This window comes from Paramormyrops kingsleyae, chromosome 1, assembly GCF_048594095.1.
Source record: "Paramormyrops kingsleyae isolate MSU_618 chromosome 1, PKINGS_0.4, whole genome shotgun sequence".
NCBI classification, from domain to species: Eukaryota; Metazoa; Chordata; class Actinopteri; order Osteoglossiformes; family Mormyridae; genus Paramormyrops; species Paramormyrops kingsleyae.
In genome coordinates, this window is record NC_132797.1 from 69631573 (window position 1) to 69654025 (window position 22453).

The 22453-nt window shown below is 38.4% G+C and overlaps 2 protein-coding genes across 8 annotated transcripts in view; one reads left to right on the forward strand and one right to left on the reverse strand.

The window, feature by feature from the left end:
* The window catches only part of itgbl1 (integrin, beta-like 1), a 48799-nt gene extending 30459 nt beyond the window's left edge, over positions 1–18340 (reverse strand). Inside the window, exons 1-3 of one of the 4 annotated variants that reach the window (XM_023815102.2) lie at positions 18310–18340; positions 16756–16786; positions 15785–15987 (exon numbers count right to left, since the gene is read on the reverse strand). In XM_023815102.2, coding sequence (XP_023670870.1) covers positions 15785–15987; positions 16756–16786; positions 18310–18325 — 250 coding nt within the window. In that variant the 5' untranslated portion in view covers positions 18326–18340. Of the gene's footprint in view, positions 1–15784; positions 15988–16755; positions 17059–18270 lie in introns of those variants that run through there. The other 3 variants (XM_023815028.2, XM_023814949.2, XM_023815183.2) reach the window with 3 other exon arrangements.
* Positions 18100–22453, forward strand: part of nalcn (sodium leak channel, non-selective) — a 71049-nt gene continuing 66695 nt past the window's right edge. For 2 of the 4 annotated variants that reach the window (XM_023814614.2, XM_023814679.2), the window contains exons 1-3: positions 18100–18270; positions 20642–20738; positions 21641–21781. In XM_023814614.2, the coding sequence (XP_023670382.2) occupies positions 20712–20738; positions 21641–21781 (168 nt within the window). In that variant the 5' untranslated portion in view covers positions 18100–18270; positions 20642–20711. Of the gene's footprint in view, positions 18271–20641; positions 20739–20887; positions 20950–21640; positions 21782–22453 lie in introns of those variants that run through there. The other 2 variants (XM_023814762.2, XM_072697567.1) reach the window with 2 other exon arrangements.

A 22453-nucleotide genomic window follows, 5' to 3' on the forward strand; every position in this document is an offset into this window, starting at 1 on the left:
GAACACAAATCCCTAACCGAGTGCTACACACCATTTCTGTGGCCTCTCCTTTGGGAAGAATCATCTGTTAGCAGCTAAATTACTTGACTAAAATACAGGTATTTGACTTTCCAAATTGTTAGCATTTGACTTTTGATCAGTGGTAAGTAATGGAGAAAAAAGCTGATAGACAGAAACAGGTTTAGTGTAATATAATCAAAATGGCTGAATAATTTAGCATGAGCAGGATACTCAATGTTATAGCAATGAACAACAACAGAGTAATTCCTCTTACCTCTAATATGATTACTTTGCTGCCTTCAATACAGTGTTATCTGCGAATTCCGGAAACCCAGATTAGGTAATCTGGCGCAAAGGTAGCTTTTTATCTTGATTTTCATAAACAAGTACAATTCTAAACCCACAAGGCATTATTCAAAAAGAAATAAAAATCCTCTTTAGTATCTTCTCCATATAAATGAGGTGATCTTTATTCTTTATTAATATTGTAGGTATCATAAATAACACTTCAGGAGCGTGTTCCAACTCAAACAGCAATCTTAAATTCAATAGGCTATGAACTGACAAAGAAGGCCAACTGAATAATACTCTCCAACCTTGATATCTTCTTGCATACATCTGTAAGTATAGCATTTTAAATTCCTGAATTTATTGTTAAATGAAGCAGATTTGGCTGTATTTCTACTGCAAAACAAGGATTATTAGGTATCAGATGAGTTTAATCCAACAAACAATGTCGCATATGAATTTGGATGAGACAGTAGATGGGAGATGATCATCTTATCTTATGATATCCTTATCCTACGATATCGTTTTCTTATAATATCCCTATCTTATGATATCCCTATCTTATGATATCCCTATCTTATGCTATCCTATGATATCAGTTTCAGGATTAGTCGTTTGAAGTTTCATTGTCATCTGTGAAGTTGTTATACACAGAATGAATCAGGAAGAGATGATTATGGAATTTTTTTTAATATTGTAGAATTTGTTCCTGATGTTCAGCTGCATTATGGGTAAAAGTTACTTATTTAGTGTTTACTGATTAAGAAAATTTTGTGATTAAGTTTAAATGTAAGTAAATTAAGTAAATTATTTAGTAAATTTATTGGTTACTGATTTCAATTAAGCTAATCCTCAGTACTTTCATGTACTTTTTTCTTCGAGGCGGATATTTCAGATGTTAATGGAAGATTTTCCGTGCTTTTTATAGTTTAAATCGTTTTTATAGTTAAAATGCCCAAGATGTTTTACATAAACATTCATAAAAGTTTGGTTCAGACAAGAAAAACGCCATTGCTCAAAAGTATAGCTTAGATTTTTCATAATAAACCTAAAAATTAAAGATTATAAGTTATATATCGAAAAGACACAAGCATATTTTACATATAGGAAATATATTTGCGAATCAACATGCTCAAATGTACATTTTTTCCAAGACCATATTCATTTTCGTCATTGCAATACTCTCACCATTATATCTGCAATATTGTGATTACATTATACTCTGTTTGCCTTAACAAAAACAAATTTGTCGTCAAGATATTGATCTCTTTTAAAATAATCACAATTGTGTTTTCTGTAAGCTGGAGAAAATCAGTGTCATACATTTCTACATCCTCAACAGGTCAATTTTCTGAACACGTCTTCCAGTAATTTAATACTTCATATCAGAGTGAAATGGAAATGAGGGTAAATACATAGAAGCAGAAATCAAATACCTATAGTGATTGTAGATCAGAAGTTAATACATAAGCACACGTGTTTCCTGTGGATACGTTTCCTGGACATATCATACAATTCTACAATATAATTGTTTTCGGTGAATGCAAATATGATGTAAAACAAAAGAAAAAAAACGATGTTGCTTTTTTGTATGCTGGTCAGTTGATTACATATGCATTATTTCCTGTGGCTGTTTCAGGGTCGCCTGTGTGTCTGGCTGTGATGATATTAAGGAGGCTGGAAGAAGAAAAGCCCTCACTGCCTGTCATGGACTGTTTCACTTAGCCAGGCACACTGACACCATCGGAAAAATCCCCTATTCCGCTCTCTCATAGGCTGTGGGAGTTCCACACAGTCAAGAGATTTATTGCTCTACCCCACACTCAGGGGCATAGGAACTGGGGGGTGAGGGAGCTTCATTCCCACCCCCCCACCCCAATAAAATTACCTTTACCTTTAAATTATTAAGTTGTGTCTTTTTGAGTGCAATATAATGTCTGGACAATATTAAAAAAATAGATACTGCCCAATAAGGGAGGGGAACTGGAGGTAATATTTGCCAACTAGGGCTTGAGGTTGACGGTAAGATTAGCCGAGCTGGTGGGGCGGCATTGCAGCGGCAAAACTCCTTGCTAATTTTACTGCCGCATGATAGCTGAACAACAGATTTCTGGCATATTGTGCATCATTTGTGGGTGTCAGAGAACTGCTGTCAATTTGTGGGAGACTCCTGGAACCTCCGGAAGAGGTGGGATTTCTGCTTCTATCTTTTTTTTCCACACTCCTGTGTAACTTCAAAGTTAGTGCTAGTGCTTGTGGCCAACCAATCAGCAAAGTTTGTCACTATAACCCACGATCCAGTAGTTCCTGGTCGAAAGAAAAGTACCTATCCCGGAGTAGGGACAAAAAAAAAAGGACCAGGAACTACAATCAGGCCAAGCTCCTGCAGTGGAAATATGACAAAAGTTCCTTGTTCCCAAAAAAGGTTCTCATTCCTTCTCGATATCTTTTCCTTTCCATATTTGTAGACATCCTAGGTGGCAAGGTGGCCTACCTTCAAGGAGGATGGCAAGTCATATAGATCGTGCATGTTCAATTGTTTTTTTTTGCCACTGTCCAAACAATTATAGTTTAGATTTTATGGGGCACACTGTTACATCAAATTAAAAAGCACATCTTAGCACAAAACATAATATTGTGATACTCAAGTGTATGAATATTTTCTTACACCCTTAAAATGTGGGTATATTTCACTACTATTGTACTTTAACTGATCGCCAAAACAGATGTCACCTACCATACTGCACAGTATAAATGCTCTATCTTCTTATTGAGCTTCACTGCTTATACTAGAAATCCACAGAGTTCCAACATTTCTAACAGCACGGGGTAGATGTTATGACACAGAGTTTTCAGAAGAAACATGGATTGCCAAGGGCCTCTGTGTCACGATGAGGCAATCGTCTGCTCAGAATTAATTTGTTCGACAGCCCTATTCCCAAAGAGGCCCTGGGCAAAACTCTCCAACTGACCGGAATGCACTATGTTCCCAGCGGAGCAGAATGCCATTGACATTGCATCGAGTAAAGCTGAGGAAGGAAATGAAATGGATGGAAGACAAAGATTTGTTTCAACTTAAGTGAAACTGCAAATTTCAAATGCCTTCTGGCCACTAACTACTATAATTTTTATAAAAAATATATTCTTCATTGTTTTAAAATGTTACACAGTTTTAAGTAGAGAATCCTGCCATCCATCCATCCATCCACCCAACTGCTTATTGTGGTCAGGGTTGTGGGGGGGGGTGCTAGTCTATTCCAAGGCACAGACATATATACCAAAGGGGGTGTCCAGAATAAGCCGCTCTGTCCATTAGTTTATCAGTTATCCCATGAATTTATGATCACATTGTTAAAGACGCCATGTTTGTCATGTTGAAAGCAATACAAAATAAACTAAAAATGTGATCAAAAAGTTATTTTCATTTGATATTGGCATTGTACACATCTTCTGGTTAAATAGCACTTGAATTTTTGAAACGACACGTAAATTAAACTTAAAAATGCAAAAGTAATATTTGCTTGTGGTGTAGTAAGTGAGGATATGATGTTCACAAACGATTGGCTTGTGGGGAAGGAGTCCCTTGTAGGCACTGTACAGTCATATTCACTTCCCTGCAAAGATTAGTTCTTTTTGTTCTTCTATTTATCCTGAGAAATATGATGTGAATGCGGCTTCCCTCCTCGACTATGGCCAGCGAAGCCAATGAGGCAACAGTAAGGCAGTGTTGTCAACTTCGGTCACCTGGCAGGAGTGAGATTTTCAATTTGATGCTGCACACAAATTCACACACATTTAAATGTATGTAACAGTTTTATTACCTTGTAAATAGTCTGTAGGATTTGCAAACCAAGCCAATGCTTGGGATATACCTCATTTTAGGTTTATAATGGAATCATATATAGGTTTGCCATCAGATTTCTTGTGGAAGTTGGCCACCCTGCCAATGACATGCTGTAAGTGAGCATATGATTGGCAAGAAATTAAACCTGGGACTGAACATATATGCATACATTGAACGAATGACCAAGACTGCATCCAAAATCATACATTTTCAAACTAAATTGTGTGCTAATACAGTACACGAGACGTAATAGGCTGTGCCCTGAATTCAGGTGCTGCATCCTTCTCTAAGGCTGCATTCAACGACCAAATGTGTCACAGCAGTGCAACAAGGCCGTCCCATTTCAAAGGCTCCTTCCAATGTTATTACCATCAAAGGATGAAGCCTACAAAGTCCACATGGACATCATGCTCCGAAAGATGCAGCCTGTGAATTCAGATGCAGCCGCAGTGTGTCTGAAACCATAGTGCACATCACTTAGTGCACAAAAAGTCCCTGGATGGCTCCCTACATCTGGTCAAAATCCGAAGAATACTGAAATGGGTTCAGCTGCTAGCAGCAGCGTTTGGGAAATGCATCCCAAGAATGAGAGACCCAAAGGAGTGAAGGAGTTGGTGAGTGAGTCAATGAACGAGAGAGTCCCTCCACTTCTTTGGGTCTCTCGTTCAGAAGGCGTGAACGAGTTAGCGAGTCGATGAACGAAAGATTCAGATAGGCTACTGAACAAGACAGCTGTACCTGTCGTGACTGAAATACACCATCTACTGGTGTAGTATATAGCCTACATGCACAGCGACTTTCCATATGATGCAATTGGATTTTAGAGATGCAACATGTTTTTGTGATTTAAAATGATTTAAACCGAAGTGTGTTAGCGTTTGGACCTGTTAGCTGACTGTGTGATCAGCTGTTATGTTTGCATTTTTAACAAGCATAAGTAGCTAAGGTACCATATTGAGATATTTACACTATAATTTAGTTTACTCCTTAGCACTTTTTTTTGTTTTGACTTATCGGAACACAAGTATTTCAGATCTATTTTATGGAAACAGGTAAATGAATTAAATGAGTCTTTTAGGTGAAATGAATCAAACAAACTGTCCGAAAAACAAACCATTTCGGCCATCACTAGTAAGTGAAGGTTCGGCAGTATGGTTAGTGAAATAAGACAAAATGTAAAAACAAAGGGAAAGAAATCAAGGCATCATGTAGGAATATCTCATCTACTCATGAAATGAATGTTTGGTCAGAACTACTAATGAAAATTTACATTAAAGCTGATGAAAAGACATATTTTTACAACAAAAAGTTGGCTTTTATTAATCCATTCACTTTGAATCTTTTATTAAATTTTGGGACCTTAAGAAAAAACGTTAATGTTGAAGGAGGTGAAACTGTGCTCCAGCAAGATGCAGTTTGGACATAAGGAAAACCTTTTAGAAATTATGTGCTTTGCACTAAACATTGCAAAAACATTGGCCATTTGTCAAAACCAAATGTAAAAATCTCTAACTGAGCCTAACTCATCAATTATCATTTAAAAAAATAAATAAATAAATAAACAAACATATACATGTAATTTAAACATGTCTTTTCTGAAGAGGAACTAAGTTTTGGCTATACCCTAAAGACTGTTCCTTCCCATATCCATAATATGTTTTGTCATTTTCTTTTCTGTTTACTTTATTCTGTGTACGCACCTTTGATATCTTGAAAAGTGCTATATGAATAAAATTTATTATTATTATTATTTTATTTTTAAATGGAAGGAGCTGCAAAGATAGAATGTGTAGCTAGGCTTTCAAGGTACTTCATCGGCTCACATTGTGTTTGCTGACTGGAAGATAAAAGTTGGTGATGTTGGTGAAGTTTTCATCGTACAGGAATGGTGTACACACTATTACTGCAAAAATCTATGTCGGAAACGTAACCTAGAATGATTATCTGAAAACCAAATCATAATTATTACAGTTATCTTTCTCTGGTATCTTGCTCTGTGTGTAGTTGAAGCCTACTTCACTGCAGGTGGAAATCACCTGTTAGTCTCTGACAAACATGGACACTGGGTTACTTGTCTAATATTGTCTATTACCGATAATATTGTCAAAATGCCCGGCCCTAAAAGGAACATTAAAAAAAATGGAACAAATTCAACAGGCTTTTAAATTCAAATTGCTAATTACTCTTCCATCAGACACTGAAGTCATCAGCACAACTAAACATCGATATGAACTGACAAAACAATAAAGAAAATTGAAATGTTAAGAATGATGTAGGCCTATATATAAAGTTTGGTTGCTGTTACAACAAACAGTAATTTAAGTAAATATTTAGAATGCTCCAGAATGGTACAGAAACATGCCAAGTATCAAGATGAACAATTAGTCTGATGTAGAAAGTCAAAGTTAGCTTTCAGTATCAAGGCTCCGTTTGAGTGGAGACTACTGTCTGAGCGATGCATACTGTAACATTTTAAATTGAAAAGTTCCCTCTTTAAAATATCTGAAATCATGTTCATTACTTTAACATTACTATAACATTTTCCTCAGATCTCTTTATACAAGCCAATGATTTTGATTGTCATTATATTAGAGAAACAAAATATGCAAAGCTAGTACTTATAACTAGGCTTTTCAAAATGGCTTCACGTTTTTAAAGCTTTGCTTTTTCAGTCATCCCTCAGAATTCACACCTTTGTCCCGTCACACCCTTTCGAAGTGTTGCCTCACACTCTGCCAATGCACATTTCTCCTTCAACCTTGATCCTCACAGACCACATGGAGTGCTGGTTTTGTTCCAGCTTGTCTCTTACATAAATGGAATAGATTCCACGATTTCAATGACACTGAACTGAATATACAAGTTTCACTATACATTTTCGGTCATGCTATTCTGTGTAAAGCTCTAACCACAAAAATCATTGGTCAAGCAGTGAGCCTAACAGGGAAGCCAGTTCGTCACAGAGCACACACACAATTTCGAGACAGAAATTCATCTTATTTACCAATCAGTTCAACTTAAGCTTCCATGTTGAACCTGTAACAACATGCTGTGACGCCCGGCTCGTCCGATCCTCGTGTGTGCCACGCCCCCCTCGTTACCTCGTGTTAATTCCTGATTGTATTCACCTGTCGCTTGTTTAAGTCAGTCTGTCTTGTGTATATTAGTCCACGTCTGCCTTTGTTTCCCAGATCCGTCATTGTTGTTGTGTCGTGTTTTTTGTATTCCCCAGAATAAACTCCGATTTCTACGAATTCACGACTTTGCTCGCCTGCTTCCGCACTCACCCCGCACGCCCGGCGTCACACATGCAGGTTTACCAGCTACGATCATGGGTCACCCTCGACCCAGAAGGATATGCGGTTTGGAAAAAGGATGGATGGATGGATCACAGGTCAAACTCATCTCTTAATTAAGCCCTCAGAATCAGAATCAAGTGTATTGCTCTGGAAAACAATTAAGAAACCATCCTAAAAATTTTTAAGTTTGAATTTTTATTTCTATGGCAGCTGTTCCATATGCAGTATTTGTTGAATTCCAGTGCCAACATACTTGATTCAACTCAATGAGGCACTGATTAGCAAATTAGCTGAACCAAATGAGGAAAGGTTTGAGATCCATTGTTATGGACTTAATCGTTCAATTTAAATAATACATACGCATGCTATAAAAATCATTCGTAATAATATATTTCAAATATTTTTTATCAAGACACATGAGGTTTGCTATAACCATTGACCATGCCAAAAGTGAAAATGTCAAAAGTTTTGCTATGCTGGTTCTGCTGGCAGAAGGCTACAGTGTGAGTGGTAGTGAGGAGCAGGTTGTATTCAAGCTTAAGATTTCTAAGACAGCAAGAACATGGTGAAGCAGGAGAATGACCAAAAACCAGTATCTAGAGAAAACATGTTGTGTTTTGCCTGAATCGGCATGACTTGTTTTACAAGCAGTAAAAATGACATTTCATAGAGGAAGCTCCTTCTAAGACTCTCATTAGCTGCAGCAGATGAATTAATGTCTCATAACCAGTGACATCTGGACACATGCACAACAAAATGCAATAGGGCTGGATTTGCCAGATGTAATATTCAGTGGCAGAGCATCTGCAAGAAAGAAAGTACTTTTCTATTACTTTTATGTTACATTTAGCAACAACGATTGGTTATTTTGTTATATGATAATAATTTTATTTACATTAAGTATGCTAGCTGCATGTTATTGTAACATCCTGCCCACCTTTCTGTCTCCTCCCTGACCCTAAGCCTAACCCTAACCCTAAGCCTAACCCTAACCCTGATGAGCCACACGTGTTGCTTGTTTCTCCTTGTTAGTCTTTATATTTAAGTATCATTGTGTCTGTTTCTCTTGTCAGCCCTAGTCCGGTCATTGGCATCAACCCCCCTGTTGCCTGTGCCCTTCCCTCTACCAGTCCTCCTGTTTCTAGCGCCCTTGCAGTCCGGTTTGTTATCCAGCCCCTGTTTCATTTTGCCCTTAATAAAGCCTCTGTTGTTCCCCATATGCCTGCCTTAGAACCCTTTGTCTGACATACCACAACATTTATCTAAATAGCAATATTTAAATAATTTCCCATTTGTATTTTTTGTATTAATGTGTTATTTAAATCCACCCAGTCAACATAGAGCCTATTACAGTCAGCAGAGGGTACAAGGCAGGGGACAGTGTGAATAGGATGAAAGCCCATGTTAGAAGACACCGGAGCACACTGTGGGTAATATACAGCGGTCGGGTCACCTAACGGCATTTTGAACTTTTTGAAGGAGCCCAGAGCAGCCAGAGGAAGCGGCTAAGGGACATCATGCAAACTCTCAACACACACAGCTATTTACAGATATTAACAGACGTCGATGAGATTTCAGCCGTACTGTTTATAAACCTTTTTAAAATTGCATTCAGTAATAATAACAATAGCAAAAACAATAACATCATCATCAATGACAACAACAATTTTAATGACCATCCATCCATCCATCTTCCACTCACTGAACCAGTACAGCGTCATAAGGATTTATACCATTATTTTATTTTGTATTTATCTTTGATCATTATACAATTCATTGAATATGTTCTGCACAAATAATTCATCCTTGATTGTTGTGCACATGATAATAAGAAAAAAACATGATTAGCTTGCAAAAAGATATTCCCTATAAATTGCCTCAGTACAATTCATAGGTTTAATTATAAATGTTGTTTTTTGGCTCTGGCACCCTTCAGTAATGTCACAGTCTGTCCCTTTCCTGACGTTTGCGTATTGAATATGGCTCGCTGTCATTTTGACCCTCGTATTGGTGGGCACCACATTCTCCTCTACTTAAATTCCTTTAATCTCTTTATTTGACTTGAAGATGGTGGCGCAGGAGGTAGTGCTATCGTTCGGCAACCAGAGGGTTGCAGGTTTGAGCCCTGGGTCCTCCTGACCCCATCGAAGTGTCCTTGAGCAAGACACTGAACCCCAAATTGCTCCCGGTGTGCAGGTTGGCTCCTTGCATGGCAGCCTCCACCACTGGTGTGTGAATGTGAGTGTGGATGGGTGAATGTGAGACATGTATTGTAAAGCACTTTGAGTACTCGTAGGAGTAGAAAAGCGCTATATAAATGTAGTCCATTTACCATATTCTTCCTGCTAGTCCTTTCCGTTGGCTTACTGTCAAGCGTAAATACCACAGATACACTCTGAAGTCCAAAAGAACCATCACCGACACATTAAATCACATTTTTCTTCCTTTCTCCTCCTTCCAAATTGCACTCCTAGCCGCGCCATGCCGCCTGTAAGGTTGTCTTCTCCTTCCGATCCCCGCGGTACTGCCCTTCCTAGCCAGCTTTTGTTTTCGTTGCCCTTAATTTTCGTCGTTGTCCATTTTCATGCCCCATATCTTACATGTCTCCTCAGGGAGATCTTGCCCATTAATGATGTTTACCTCATTTGACCTTCTCATTGGCTCTACGAAACAGACTCTCCTAATATGCATATCTGTGTTTCTGTTATGTTTCATCTTCTTGTTCTAGTGCATATTACTTGCTTATTACATGGGGTGTTGCCAAATTTAATATTTCTCCATGTTTCTGAGAACTACATAATTATCTTCTCTCCTTTTTGGGCCTACCCATCTTTCACTCAGCGTGAACATTTTTCAGCAGCTAATTTTGCTGCTAAGACGTTTTAGGTAAGTCCATGGGGGGTGGGGGGGGATTTTTACATAAATCTACCATAAATCAATATACCTGTCATGTCATTATTACTGCATGTGATCAACCTCAGGGACATTTTAAATGTGTTTTTCTTCAGAAGGAGGACACTTTAATAGATGATGAATCAATCTGAATTGGGGCCAATCAGAAATTAATCAAATTACATCATTCCAAAACAGAAGTGTATCAAATCATAAGATATTTTACTGTTATTTTTGTATTGCATTGTTTTTAATAATTGATATATTGTTCAGAATCTGCTGTTTGAAATCCCTGATTCAGTTAATCTAGTTGAGATTAGAGAATATTGATTGGACAATAAGAAACGGACAAAACAGGAAGAAAAAAATGCCAAGGTGATACATTTCAAAAGCCACGTGACAGGCTCAATAAATTGTTGAGTGAAGATTTCTACCTTCAATGAGTGACTATTTAATTAAGGTGAACCAAACACTTAAATTTGGAGGCAGGAGTGGGATTCAAAGCAATATCCCCCAAAGAGACTGGAAGTGATTGTGGTCCCTCTTTACAAATCTCGTTATACTTTGGCTATGGGCTACTGATCAAAATAACACCCAGTTAATGACAACCTACTTCCATGCAGAGGCAGGAATTCAAGTCCTCGCACCAGATGCAGTGTACGCTTCCATTCTCCTCATAGGTTTGGGGACACCTGCACTTCTGGTTAGCATCAAGAAGGAAACATCTGTTTTTTGAGGCCAAACATTACCTAATGCACCTATGACCCTTATCCATAAAATTCAATGAACCGTTATTCCTGGTGAGAGAAAAAGCAGTAAAGGTGTCTACTAACATTCTAGCCATTATGGAGGGCATTGATGTATCAGACCTTCTGGATCATGGTTAAACTTTTTCCATTGCGAGTGAAGACTCATCAGTATCTCACGCAGCCCTGAGAAAATTCCCTATGAAAGCCTCATTTATCTTGGCCGACTAAGTGAGTAGACAGTGTTTGCACATAATGGGAACCATGTCTGGACCTTATTTCAATATAAAAGTTGTTAGACGATCCCACCATCCTGTCATCCTTGGCTGGGATCTTCTGATGACTTGTCACATTGTTCTGAACACTAACAATAGTCAGTATTCACTCATTTTACTGTCTAGGGCAGTGTTTTCCAGTCCGGTCCTCGGAGACCTACAGATAGGGAGCTCGGAGGGAGCAAAAACATGGACCGGCTGTGAATTCCCGAGGACTGGATTGGGAAACCTTGGTCTAGGGGACATGAAGTTGCTGCTTGCTGCAGTTTTTCTGTTCTGACACTAACTGAGATTCCACTAATGACTGAAATGCAATGACATTATTACAGCTTGAATCTTGCTAAGTGCTATCTTGGCAAAGATCATTTTTTGGGGGGGGGCACATTGTGTCCCAGGATGGAATTCACCCTGACCCATCTAATTTTATAAAGTTTGAGAGACTCCAATCACAGTCCAACATTCTGCTGTCAGGCAACGTTCTGTTGTTGTCCATAAGCCAGGTACCAACCGACCCATTCAGCTTTATAGTGCTATGCAAGGAGCAGATCTTCACAAAACTCCCAGTGTTCATATTGAACCATCGTCACAGATGCACAACTGTTCCCTTATTGGCAGAAGAAGAATCAACCAAAAATCCTAAAAGCACTATGGCAGAAATATCAAAGGTTTGCATTTCAAAATTGTTTGCTTTGTCAAAAGATTTTCCACCCTTCCTTGGATTCTGTGGTCCAACTGTTCAGTGTGTCCCAAATTTAACTGCAGGAGATGTTTACTCTGCTTCATGGCAACCCAACTACAGGCTAATTATCAGCCAAAGGGTTTTACCACATGCTCAGCAGCTCCGCCTCTGTCCTTTCATGTCTCGTGACATATATGCATGGCACCAGACCTATATCCCATTGAATACCTGACATAGACTTACCAGAGAGCTCTGACTGAGACTGAGAGGAAAACAGTCATTTCATAAGGTAGCAGCTGGCATCTTTGAACTGCCTGTCACCAGTTGTGCCAACAGATAAGCCGTAGTACAAGTTTACTTTTCTAAGTATGTTCACCTCAATGCAAAGCAATACCAGATAAGCCAACTACCAAATTTGCAAAACTTCCTCTGTAAACTTTTTCATTCCAGAATTTCTGCAGACCAGCTAAGTCAAATCTAATCAAATATTTTTGCTAGTTGCTGGAAATTTGCAAGACAAGCACCAGCCCATACCATACCAATGTGATGGGATGGTAGAATGGCTTAATAGAACACCGACTGACTAACTGGCCAAAATACTACTCCAGAGACTTGTACAGGTTTCATATCATTCTTCCTTACTCAAGGTCAAGCAAGGGCATAGAGTACCAGCTAGCATGTTTCTCCCTATTGATAGTCTGCCTTCATCTTGTTCTCCAAGAGATCACATGTCACTGCACAGAACAAAGGGCATGCATACAAACAGCAGCTAAAGAATTATAACATTTACATTTACAGCATTTGGCAGACGCCCTTAGCCAGAGCGACTTACATACTGTAAGTGCTTTAAGACTCTACAATGAATTTTTCCCAATACTAGCTCAATAAAAACCAAGGCTATGAATACCATCGATCTAATACTCTGTTGGGAAAGTTTTTTTTTTTTTTTAATATAAAAGGAAAGAACTGAGTATAATGCCAGAAGTGCTAATTCAGGTATTTCTGGAAAAGGTGCGTTTTAAGTCGTCTTTTGAAGACATTCAGTGACTCAGCTGTTCGGACATCTAGGGGGAGTTCATTCCACCAACTTGGTGCCAGAATAGAGAAGAGCCCAGAGGTGTGTCTTCCTTGTGCCTTGAGGGGTGGTGGGACCAGACGAGCAGTGCTGTCATTATAATAAACATGTCATATACTCCATAGCTTCCAGCAGACCTAGTGTGGCATAATGGCACCGCAAAGGCCCATCAGAAACGTTCACCTTTCTGGGGACGACCTTACAGTATCCTGGACTGCCTTGGATCCAGTCCGCAGCCATGCAGCACCCTAGCACCAGAACACTCTGCCACAAAAAGTGTCAAAACCAAACGTCAACTACTCATACCGTTAATGACTTTATCAGGTGTCTTGCCCTTTAAGTTCCCTTAACCATAATTGCAGGCCCAAACTAACTATATGGGCATTTCGGCATGTGCCCAGGGGGCAGGGTAACCCCACCCCACCCAGTCCCATTCACAAATGTCTTTTAACAAATTAATGTAATTTCATATCTAATACATTTGATGATTGTATATTTTTTTTAATATGGCACTCACTGAAAAGCCTATGTAATGTTTTCCTGACATCAGATGCATTTCAGAATTTCGTGAGCCGTCAGTCTGCTCCGTTTCAGAAGTGACCTCATGTGTTCTGTTGCCATGGGGCACTTAATTCTCTTAATCTGGCCCTGCATAGCTGCTACACTCCTTGTCCACTTTATGGATTTATAAAGACTTGCAAGAGCCATCAATTTCTTCTTAGGCTCTCTGGGTGTAAATGCTGTCACATCTGATAATTCCATGCTGGATCAGACACCATCACTCTTATCGGGAGTATTTGGGATAAGTTTCTCTGCAAACCTAATGTCACTCCCTGCTCGTCCGATCCTCCTGTGTGCCACGCCCCCTCATTAACCTCGTGTACAATCCCGATTGTTACCAGCTGTTTCTGGTTTTTCAATTGAGTCCCGTGTACTTCAGTCCACGTTCGAGTACGTTTCCCCAGTCTTGTCATTGACGTCGTTTGCCGTGATTCACCATGTTTTACCTTGTCTGCCTGTATTCCCGAATAAACCCCTTGTTCCTGGATCTCCATTTCCTGACCCTGATTCCCCGCTTCCTGCTCGTCCAACTGGTCACGACCTAAGCTATTGTTCAGTAGATATACTGAGTGAGTAATTATACTTTTTTCTATTGAAAAAAGGCTAGCTGCAATCTAGCTGCAATTTCTGTTAGGTAAGTAAATCTCTTTGTGGTGTGTATATATCTGTGAACAGGAGTAAATTATACTGTTTGACAGAGTATTGTTCAGAATCTGCTATTTAGAATTCATTCTTCAGTTTATTCTAGTTGAGTTTAAATTGGACAAACGTAAAAGGGGGAAACGAGGTGGGAAGAAGGGAATTAATTAATATACCGTATTGAAAATATGTTTCGCAGATTCAATAAATTGTTGAGGACAAAATCAACTTTAATCCAGTGTCTAATAGGGGAACTTTAGGGGAACTTCAGCAACCTTACACGTTTAACAAACATCATGGGTAATGGTTTGGTTAGGTTTCGAGTGGACTTTCAACACCTCCACCCAAGTCAGGAAGGCAGAACTGCGTCTCCACTTCCTGAGGCTGCTGAGGAATGCAAGACTCCTACCCCCGTCCTCATCATTCTCTAAGGGACACGGTAGAGAGAGTTCTGACCAGTTGCAAAAATGCCTAGGTTTGGAAATTAAAAGTTCCAGAACCATGGTTGTCCCTGCAGTAGGTCATGCATACAGTTTAAAAACATCACCAGGCTCACTCTTCCCCTGCATCAAGGACATTTTCCACAAACACTGCCCCCACAAAGCCTGCAGCATTGTGGGAAAGCCCTCCTACACTTCCCATGGACGTTTTCCTGCTACTGTCTGGCAGAAGATGCAGCAGCATCAGAGGCAGCTCTGCCAGCTTCAGCAATCACTTCTTCCCTCAGGCTGTCAGGACATTCAACACTCAACTACCCGCCTTACCACCTACTCATTCCGAAGAATACTTGTAATTACTCATCTGTTTATTACCAGTCAACTCGCACTATTTATTACAATGGTATGTTGTTGCATTATTTATTAGTATTTACACGCAACTTTTAAAGAACTATATACAGTATGTAGACCCTTATGTCCAACCTCATGTTTTGCACTGTCCTGTGTTTTCACTTTTTAAGTTTTAGTTTACCTACATATGGATAGTATGACAATAAAACCCACTTGACTTGCATCTGTAAGCCTTGTTATTTTTATTCCATCATTTTGCAATATGCAATGTTTTAGATTAACACATCTGTTGCGTTATAGCAGAAAGGTCTGTACTGCTATTACATTCAGTCCTAGTCTGATGGTTCGAATTAAGCACATGGACTATAAAGTACAGAGATCCATTATGTCGGTTCACAGACAAGGTTCAAAGAGTTGCCTTACAATTGAAAGTGTTATTTCAAAAATGATCTTCAGGCTAAAACAAAGTAGCATTTCGAAAACCATAAAAATCTGCTTTGTTAGCATCCTCACTTCCTGAGCAATCTTCTTTGTTAATAGTTAAGGACGGGAAATTTAGCTCTGAAGGTTGACCAGATACACACGACCTTGTAATATTTGTTGCTTTGGACAAAAGCTTCGGCTAAATAAATACGTATAATATTGGAATGAATTTCCACCTCTGGACCCTTTATTGCTAAGGCCTGCATTTTACTTACCTCCGCAGATTTTCCCATCATATGTTGCACAGACCCAGTCGTGACACTCACAGCGTGGGCCATAAAACTTCCCAGGGTCTGCGACGTGACATATGCAGATTCCACAGCTACAATCACCCCTCCCGCTACAAATAAGGCTGTCCGGTGTCCTGCACCGTCGCAGTGAAAATTCTGTGGAAAGTCTGCAGTCCCCAGTTACTGTTCTTAAAAAAAAAATCAATATCAATAAGTCTTTTAGGGCAGTTTATACAATGAAATGACCATAGATACTCTGCTTTTTAAAGTTCATTCTATGCAAAAAGTAAGTTCAATTTTGAGTTAATAGTGACTGCTGGCGAAGAAAGAAATTAAAGAGTCAATAAAGTGCTGATGTACGTCACAAGTTAGGAGAATGTTGCTACTGACTACAGGATTACTTGAGAAACATTTAAAAGTGTACATCTTCTATAACCTCATATACACTCCAATAAAAACATCGACGCCATTGTCCTTCCTTGCACATCATTATGTGCGATAAGATATATGTCTGCCTTACTTGCCTGTTAACTGCTTAGGAACCAGATTTTGATCCTTTTATGCAAACACCATGGGTTTTAGGTTTTGATTTCATTGCTATACTGGTTAAAAGTTAGATATGGCTCTGATCTCTAACAAGTCTGAAAAGCACCAAAGCTAGTCTAATAGTATTAATGGACAGTAAAAAACAAAACCCAAAAATATTTACCTACCATTTCTGAGTTCTGAAAAGTGAAAGTCATAAACCATCAACACCAGAGTACTTGCTGTTCCCCGCAGTTACATAAAAAAAGTGCTCTCACCACAACTCCATAACTGTAACCACAAAGAAGATCTTTTGTTGCTGTTGTTTTAGTTATGAAATGCATCCCTCTGTACCGTGGACCTTCCTGATAACTGGAACACAAGCACTGAATAATACAACTTGATGACAAAAACAAAACTGCACTACATACCTCAGTGACTGTGATACCGTTCCTTCAAAAGCTGAGAAGAGAATCAGAAGGGAGAAAACCATCACGGAATTCACCAGAGCCTCTGCATACATGTTTAAATCCCCGAGAAACCTGAAGCAAAATGCCTTCAGGAATTTCAACTTTTCCAAGCGGACGGAGAGCAGGCGAGAGGCTGGCCCAAATCCGGCTCAAACCTTTCTGAGGCCAAAAGCAGTATCCCTACAAGTGCCTTTCATTAGTTGTGACTGTTATGGTTTGGACAGGAGCACAGGAGAGCTAAAGTGCCAAAATGAAGTTTAGCCACTGGTCAAAGCAATAATTAGAAACAGTTGTTTATCCAGATGGCTTATGCATAAGGATAATCTACCTGATTTTACAGAGAATCAAATAATACTGAACTTGGTTATTTTATTCATGTATCTTTAATGGTATTTAACCTTTAACTTCTGTAATTTACAATTACAGTATTTAATCAATTTTAGTAAATGTTCTTTACTCAAACTATGTACTCAGTTTAATTTATTACAGTGTGGACTGGCCCTTTAAGACATTTGTTACGGTAGCTTGTATTCAACCTGAATTGCTTAAACTCTTTTTAATGAATACATTTTAGAAATGAGTCACTGAAAAATACTGTAGAACTGTTTTTTGGATTTTTAAGCAACTTTTATACAGTAAATAAGGACACCATATAAATTGGATAACCCTATAAAATAATATACTAAATATTCATAATATACTCTAAATGATCATGTGATTGATTACCATAAATGTTAATGTATATAGTTTTCTTCAGTTTCATGTATCAGATAGTATTTTGCATTCCACACTGAATCACATCATTATCAATCAATCTGACTGTTATTATTAATCAATGCTGCTTTCCGGTAATAGGGTCAAGAAAAGGTCTTTCACATTAAGGAAAGGATCTTACAGTTGACTGATAGCTCTAACATGCACATGCATGCATACATACACATATACATACATGCATGCATACATACATAATACATACATATACATACATACAATGGGATGCCATCCCATCATAGGCTTTATAGATTAATTATAGAGTATTATAGATTAGTATCATAGCATTCTTATAGATTAGTATTATGGTTTTACTAATACATGTGGTGTTTGGACAGAAACAATAATACACATCATAATAATATAAAACAATATTGTTTAAAATGAACTATACAATAAAAATAACCACGTCAAAAAAAAAAAACAATTTATTACCAAAGGAAAACTGCTGCGTTATTATTATTATGATTATTATTATTATTATTGTTCAGTTTCCCATCTGGTCAGGATGCGGCCTCATGCGGGACAGCCTTATCCTGACTATTGTTCCGGGTAGCAGGAGACGGGAGTTCCTGCAGCAGATGTTACGGTGATGCGATCGCAAAGCGCTTAGCATGGAGACGGCCGCTGAAAAGCATGAGAGGTCGTGAAGCAGCAGAAGCAATGAAAAAAAGCGACTAAAATAAAAACGGTTATTCGCCTTACGTAAGTACCATTTTCGCTCCGTAATTTTTAGATATTCACCGGCATCTTGACGCATTCAGCTCTACTGTTTACATGCCCGTCCTACAGAAAGTAAAGGCGAACAGCGAACCATGGAAAAAGGCCTTCGTCACAAAAGGCTGTCGAATTTCATTTTTATCAAGTATTATTTTATGCATTCTAGTATTATACTGACATACGATACACATTTTATAATAGCGAGTAAATTTCCGCACCCACCTTGCACGATCTGTTTCCATAGTAACGGAGGTCGGTCTTTCCGACTATATTCGTCTTAAAAACCAACAGTACCAGTTTAGTCTTTCCTCTTTATTTGATGTTAACGTTTATTTACAAAAATGAGAACTTTACGACAAGACAACAAAGCAAGCTAGAGAAACTTATTATTAAACATTACATTAAATGTATCCTTTAGTTGTCCCATTGCTAAATGCTATCTAAATGACCGAGTCGGTCTTCATCATTGAATAAAATACTTAATTGTGCCTTGTACATGCAATGTGGCCTACGAACTCATAGTATGCGTTCAAGTGTTAATTACTTGTACTCTACTTCACAAGCTACACTTGAATTATACTTGGAGTAATTATAAACACCTATGGAGAACTCATTGTTTCAGTATTTTATTCACTCATTCACTTGTTTCAACATTTACCCATTTAACGTGTTTACTGATTTTGTTTTTAATAGTGTTCAGAGTAGACTGTTTTGATTGCTCATATGATAAACATTGGCCTATTTATTATTATTATTATTATAAATAATAATACTATCAATAATAATAACAACAACCTTAAGCAAGTCATGGCTTGCACAGAAAGGATGTATAACACATTACATAACCATCTTTTCTAACATCGGGTCATGTGCCCTGTGCAGGGAATGGGTTGCCAGTCCATCACATTGCAGGGAACTCATATGCAGTTACACAGTATTTAGAAACACCATTTCACTAAAGCACATGCTTGGAGTGTGGGATGAACCTGGAGTACTTGTAGGGCACACAAAAAGAGAGGAAACTCCATGCAGAGTCAGAGATATGAGTTGTGAGGGTATGTGCTCACTCACTCCGCCACATTGCCACCTTGGGCCAGAGAAGCAAACTTAGGAGCCTCCTGTATATTATTCCAATATTGTGTTTATTACTCTAGGATCTGTACTTAAACTTGAGTAATACTGCCATTTAACTGCTAGTGCAGGCAAGTGAAAATAGTGCAAACGAATATAGAAAGTATACACTTTCCTCTATCAAAGATTCAAATATTTACATAATTAGTGACCATTTATGCTGTTTAATTGCTTTTGTTTAAAATGCATTTTAACACAGTTTGCACCTGTGTTTGAATTTCTGACCATTATTATAATTGTTTCATTGCATTTATTGTTAAACAAAAAAGCATTTCAAAGGAAAGTTACTGTTTGTGCAGGTCCTCATAGTGAAAAGAGATATTTTGTTGTCAGTAGCTGCGTTTAATGGTTTGCCAGTGCAAATGTCAATCCATTCATATTTTCATCCATCTTCTATGTCCACTTAACGAACGTTGTATTGCAGTGAATCTGAAGCACGCAAGACACCCTGGATGAGATATTAGTTCATCACAGAGGACACAAAAACACAAACTGGCATATTTAAATCTATGGAAAATGTGTGGCGTTTTCAGTGGTATTAAAAAAGACCTTAAGTTGTAATTGTTTGAACCATATAATTAATCAGAAGCCCTAAGAAAGTTAGCATTTTGTTATGATTCAGGTGTGTAGGCCTATATTTTTATATGAAGTTTATGTTAAACTGCCACCTGATGTTTAATAGCTCGAAATGTCACAGATAGAAATGGCTCATTCTGTTTATAGAATGTCCTAACAATGTGAAACAAACTTAGAGTAAGTTTCAGATGTTAATATGTGCCCACAGTTACAATTAATCTGCCCAGTGATTGCATCCTGCCTATGGGAAAAATGTCCTTTTTCTAAATGTGAATCTAATTGTAGTCTTTGACAGCTTACTCCCACATTATTGCACTTGTACCCTATAATTTTGTTTTCACTCTTCCTTAAATCCCCACCAACATACGGTAAGTGTAGTGATTACATAGTAAATTGCTTATGACTAGTTTTCAGGGACTGCGTTGGTATTAAAAGGAAGTTGAAGGCGTAATGCATGCTGTTTTGTCATCAGAATCTTTTGGATATTTTATATTTTCTTTGCTGCTTGCTTTAATTGCTTTTCCATCTTACAAAATCCTCAGTGTCAAAGAATGAACTGTACAATAAAGTTCACTTCTTAGTTCGATCACGGACGCGATGTTATGTAATTCATTCTGGTTATTGTGGCATGATGTCTTTCTGATAACAGGACTGAGGAAGTGTTGAAATATCTGGCTCATTGTCACTCGCGCTGGTACCCACCCCCTTGTAACCTGGGGATGAACGCACCAATGAGGAGCCTGACAGTGAGTTTCCACACCACACCATCTGTCTGTCTATGGCACCTCACTGAATGTTGCATATATGCCCAGTCGGATGTGGTTGACATTGCTGTATTGTACATGCCAGTATGCCATATATGCCATGTTTACTAACTGTTGTGTGTTATTTACAGGGTATGCCTGATCGCATGTTGTGTACCATGCTGGAGCAATTTCAGCCTTACTTTTACCTTTGGTATGTGCGCTTTGTTTTTGTGTGTGTGTGTGTGTGTGTGTGTGTGTGATTTTCCTGAGTATTTGAGGGCCAACACTCTAAATTGCCCCTACGTGCAATAAAGGCAACCTCAACCTGTCACAGTTACTGTAAGTTGCAGAATAGCTTTACATAATGAAGAATGAGTCTGATCTTTAAGTCAGGTAAGTTACTAAGAGACGTGGATGTTGTTTGTTTCACACATGCTTTGGTTGTGCGTCACAGTGACCATCAAGCAGCACATCACATATTGTCTGGTATTGCAGCACTTTAGTGTTGTGAAAATTCTATTATGCTATTTTTGTTTTATTAATACCCTCTATTTTGATCATTTACCCAACAAAGAATCCTGAGATGGTTCTTTGATGGTCATAAATATATAAATGTCTGATTAGTGGCAGGTCACAGTGTGTCTTTTGGGAAAAAGGCAAACACATATTAGCAAACGGGCTCTGTGCCTGTCTTTAGATATGAATTTATTCTGTTAAGTGCATTTATGCAAATAAATAGTTTTCCCAAGAAAACTTATACTACGGAAGTAACATCTAATGGAAGCTGTACTTTTGCCCTGCTGTGTATGACATAGGGAATATGAAAATTGTACGCTCATTTCGTATTGTCTTTCAGGTGGTCCCTGGGTTTTAATGGCATCTCCTTTGAACCTCTCTTTCAGATCCATTCCCTTTATAGCACAGCCAGCCCCAGTATGCTGAAGAGGAAGCAGAGCTCGCGGGTCGAGGCCCAGCCTATGACTGACTTTGGGCCGGATGAAACCCTGGCTGACAATGCAGACATTCTTTGGATAAACAAAGCAGTGAGTGCAAATTTAATTTACCTTCCGCCTTTCCAATAAAGAGACCAATGAAAGACACACGGCATATAGTCCTAGTAAGTCAATATTAATATTCTTTACCGTTATGAAACATACTGTGAATCCATGGTAGTGTTTTTAATTACAATGCATGGAATCGTGAGACGAAGCCAGGTGTATTGATTCTGCAACTCTACAACAGTAGCACTCTGCAGCAACCAATCTTGCAGCAAACACTAGCACAGAGAGAGAAAATGTCAAACAATAACCCTTGTGCAGTGAAAATAACAGGTCTTACCTAGTATATTGGTCTTCACGGTCAAGCATTGTACGAGTTGATAGTGTTGGATTTTACTGCTTTCAGAATGTGTTGAGATCTGAGCCATTTATTTTATATTTGATTTTATGAAATAATATTGCAATTTCTTTTATAAAACTTTTTGATAACACGTTACTTGAGGCTCTCATCTCTAATGCATTACAGATACCTTCATAATACATTATAGTGGTCGGTGTAAGAATTAATAGGGCATTACAGCATCTTTTATTAACAAACAAAAGGCATTATAGTATTGATTATAATATTTGGCAAGCTCCACTGAAGCTCTCATCTACTGTATAATGCTCTATTGATACCTTTGCTAATGCATTATAATGGGTGGTATAAGAATTAAG